This window comes from Rhea americana, unplaced genomic scaffold (genome assembly GCF_003343005.1).
Source record: "Rhea americana isolate MKP2758 unplaced genomic scaffold, rheAme1 scaffold_19, whole genome shotgun sequence".
NCBI lineage: Eukaryota > Metazoa > Chordata > Aves > Rheiformes > Rheidae > Rhea > Rhea americana.
In genome coordinates, this window is record NW_028186038.1 from 8,415,125 (window position 1) to 8,416,601 (window position 1,477).

General features: G+C 70.3%; 1 protein-coding gene across 1 annotated transcript in view; it reads right to left on the reverse strand.

The window, feature by feature from the left end:
* Positions 1–1,477, reverse strand: part of CACNA2D2 (calcium voltage-gated channel auxiliary subunit alpha2delta 2) — a gene marked incomplete at its 5' end in the record, with an annotated part of 11,266 nt that overhangs the window by 2,684 nt on the left and 7,105 nt on the right. The window contains 1 exon segment of the mRNA XM_085302577.1: positions 911–966. Within this exon segment, the coding sequence (XP_085158703.1) occupies positions 911–966 (56 nt within the window).

The window sequence follows — 1,477 nt, forward strand, 5'->3', positions numbered from 1 at the left end:
CGGCGCGGCGCCTGCGCGAGCCGGGGCCGGCTCTGCGGTGCTTTGCCTCCGCCGGACGGAGGGCTGCGGGCGCCGCGTGCCGAGCCCCGTCCCGCGCCCGTCCCGGGGCCGCGCGGCCAAGCGCCAGCTGCCAGGCTCTCGCTGCGCCAGGAAAGATCCCGCTGGGAGGAGAACGGGATGGAGGAGGGAGCAGGCGGAGAGCGGCCGGGCGYGCACGGGCACGCGTGCCCACGGGGGGGACGCGCAGGGAACACGGCCTCTGAAAGCGGCCAGCGGATGCACCAGCATTGACGGCGGACCGTACAGTCGGAGCGGGCGCCCCGGCGCCAACCCCGGCGCCCGGCTGGCCCTGGCTGCAACCCCGGGGCCTCCGGACCTTGCAAGGATTGAACCCCCCCTTCCCCCCGCCCGGCAGCTCGCTGAGCCGCTACAAGCGTGCTGCACGCGTCCCTGCGGATCGAGGCCGGTCCCGCTCGGCCGCGTCTCCTCCTCGCCGGCAGAGCCCCGGGGGCACGGCTGCGGCGCAGGGCTGAGCCTGCCGCGACTGCACGACGCCACCGCGACGCCGGCGCGGCCCGCCGCTCCCCGGGCCGGGGGGGGGGTCAGGAACCACACCTGTGTGCGTGCACGCGCCTCTGCACGGTGTGCACGCGTACCGCACGGCGTGCACGCGTACCATGCATCGTGCATGGGTACTGCACGGCGTGTACGCGCCTCCGCACGGCGTGCACGCGTACCGTGCGGCGCACACGCATACTGCACGGCGTGCACGCGCCTCCGCACGGCGTGCACGCGTACCACACGGCGTGCACGCGTACCACGCGGCGTGCACGTGTACCGCGCGGCGCGCACGCCGGTACGGCGGGCACGGGCGCGCGCCGCGGCGAGCTCACACGTAAAGCTACCTGGGGGCAATGAACACATGTCCCTCCGACTCAAAGCTGTTTGGCAGCAGGTATTCAAAATCTGCAACAGAAAGGCACCGTTATCCGGCCAGGGTTTTGAAGGAAGCGGGGGCGCCGGGGAGAGAGCACGAGAGAGACGGGCACGGAGCGAGAGGGCACGGGGCAGAAGGCGGCCCGAGAATTTTGGCTGCTTTTGGCAACAAGAGCGCAAGGAGAGGCAATCTGCTGGGGGCTCGCCCCGCGCGGGAAGGGCAGTCCCAGCCAAGGCGCTGCCGGCACGGGGGGCGGCGGGGAGCAGGGTTGGGGGGGGGGATTAGCCGATCGGATCGAATTTGTGCGGCCGTGGCCTCAGCGCAGCATCTCGGTCCGGCTGCGCGTGCCCGGATACGGGCTGGCCGGGTCCGTCTGCACACGGATGCACACACACACACGCACACACACATATATAGATGCGGGCACATTTATATATATGCATGTTTGCCGGGTCGGATGGGTGTCTCTCTCTCGTTAGGATAATCGACAACGCAAAGGCACCACATGCTCGTAGGTGAAACGGAGTCGCTACAACAGTT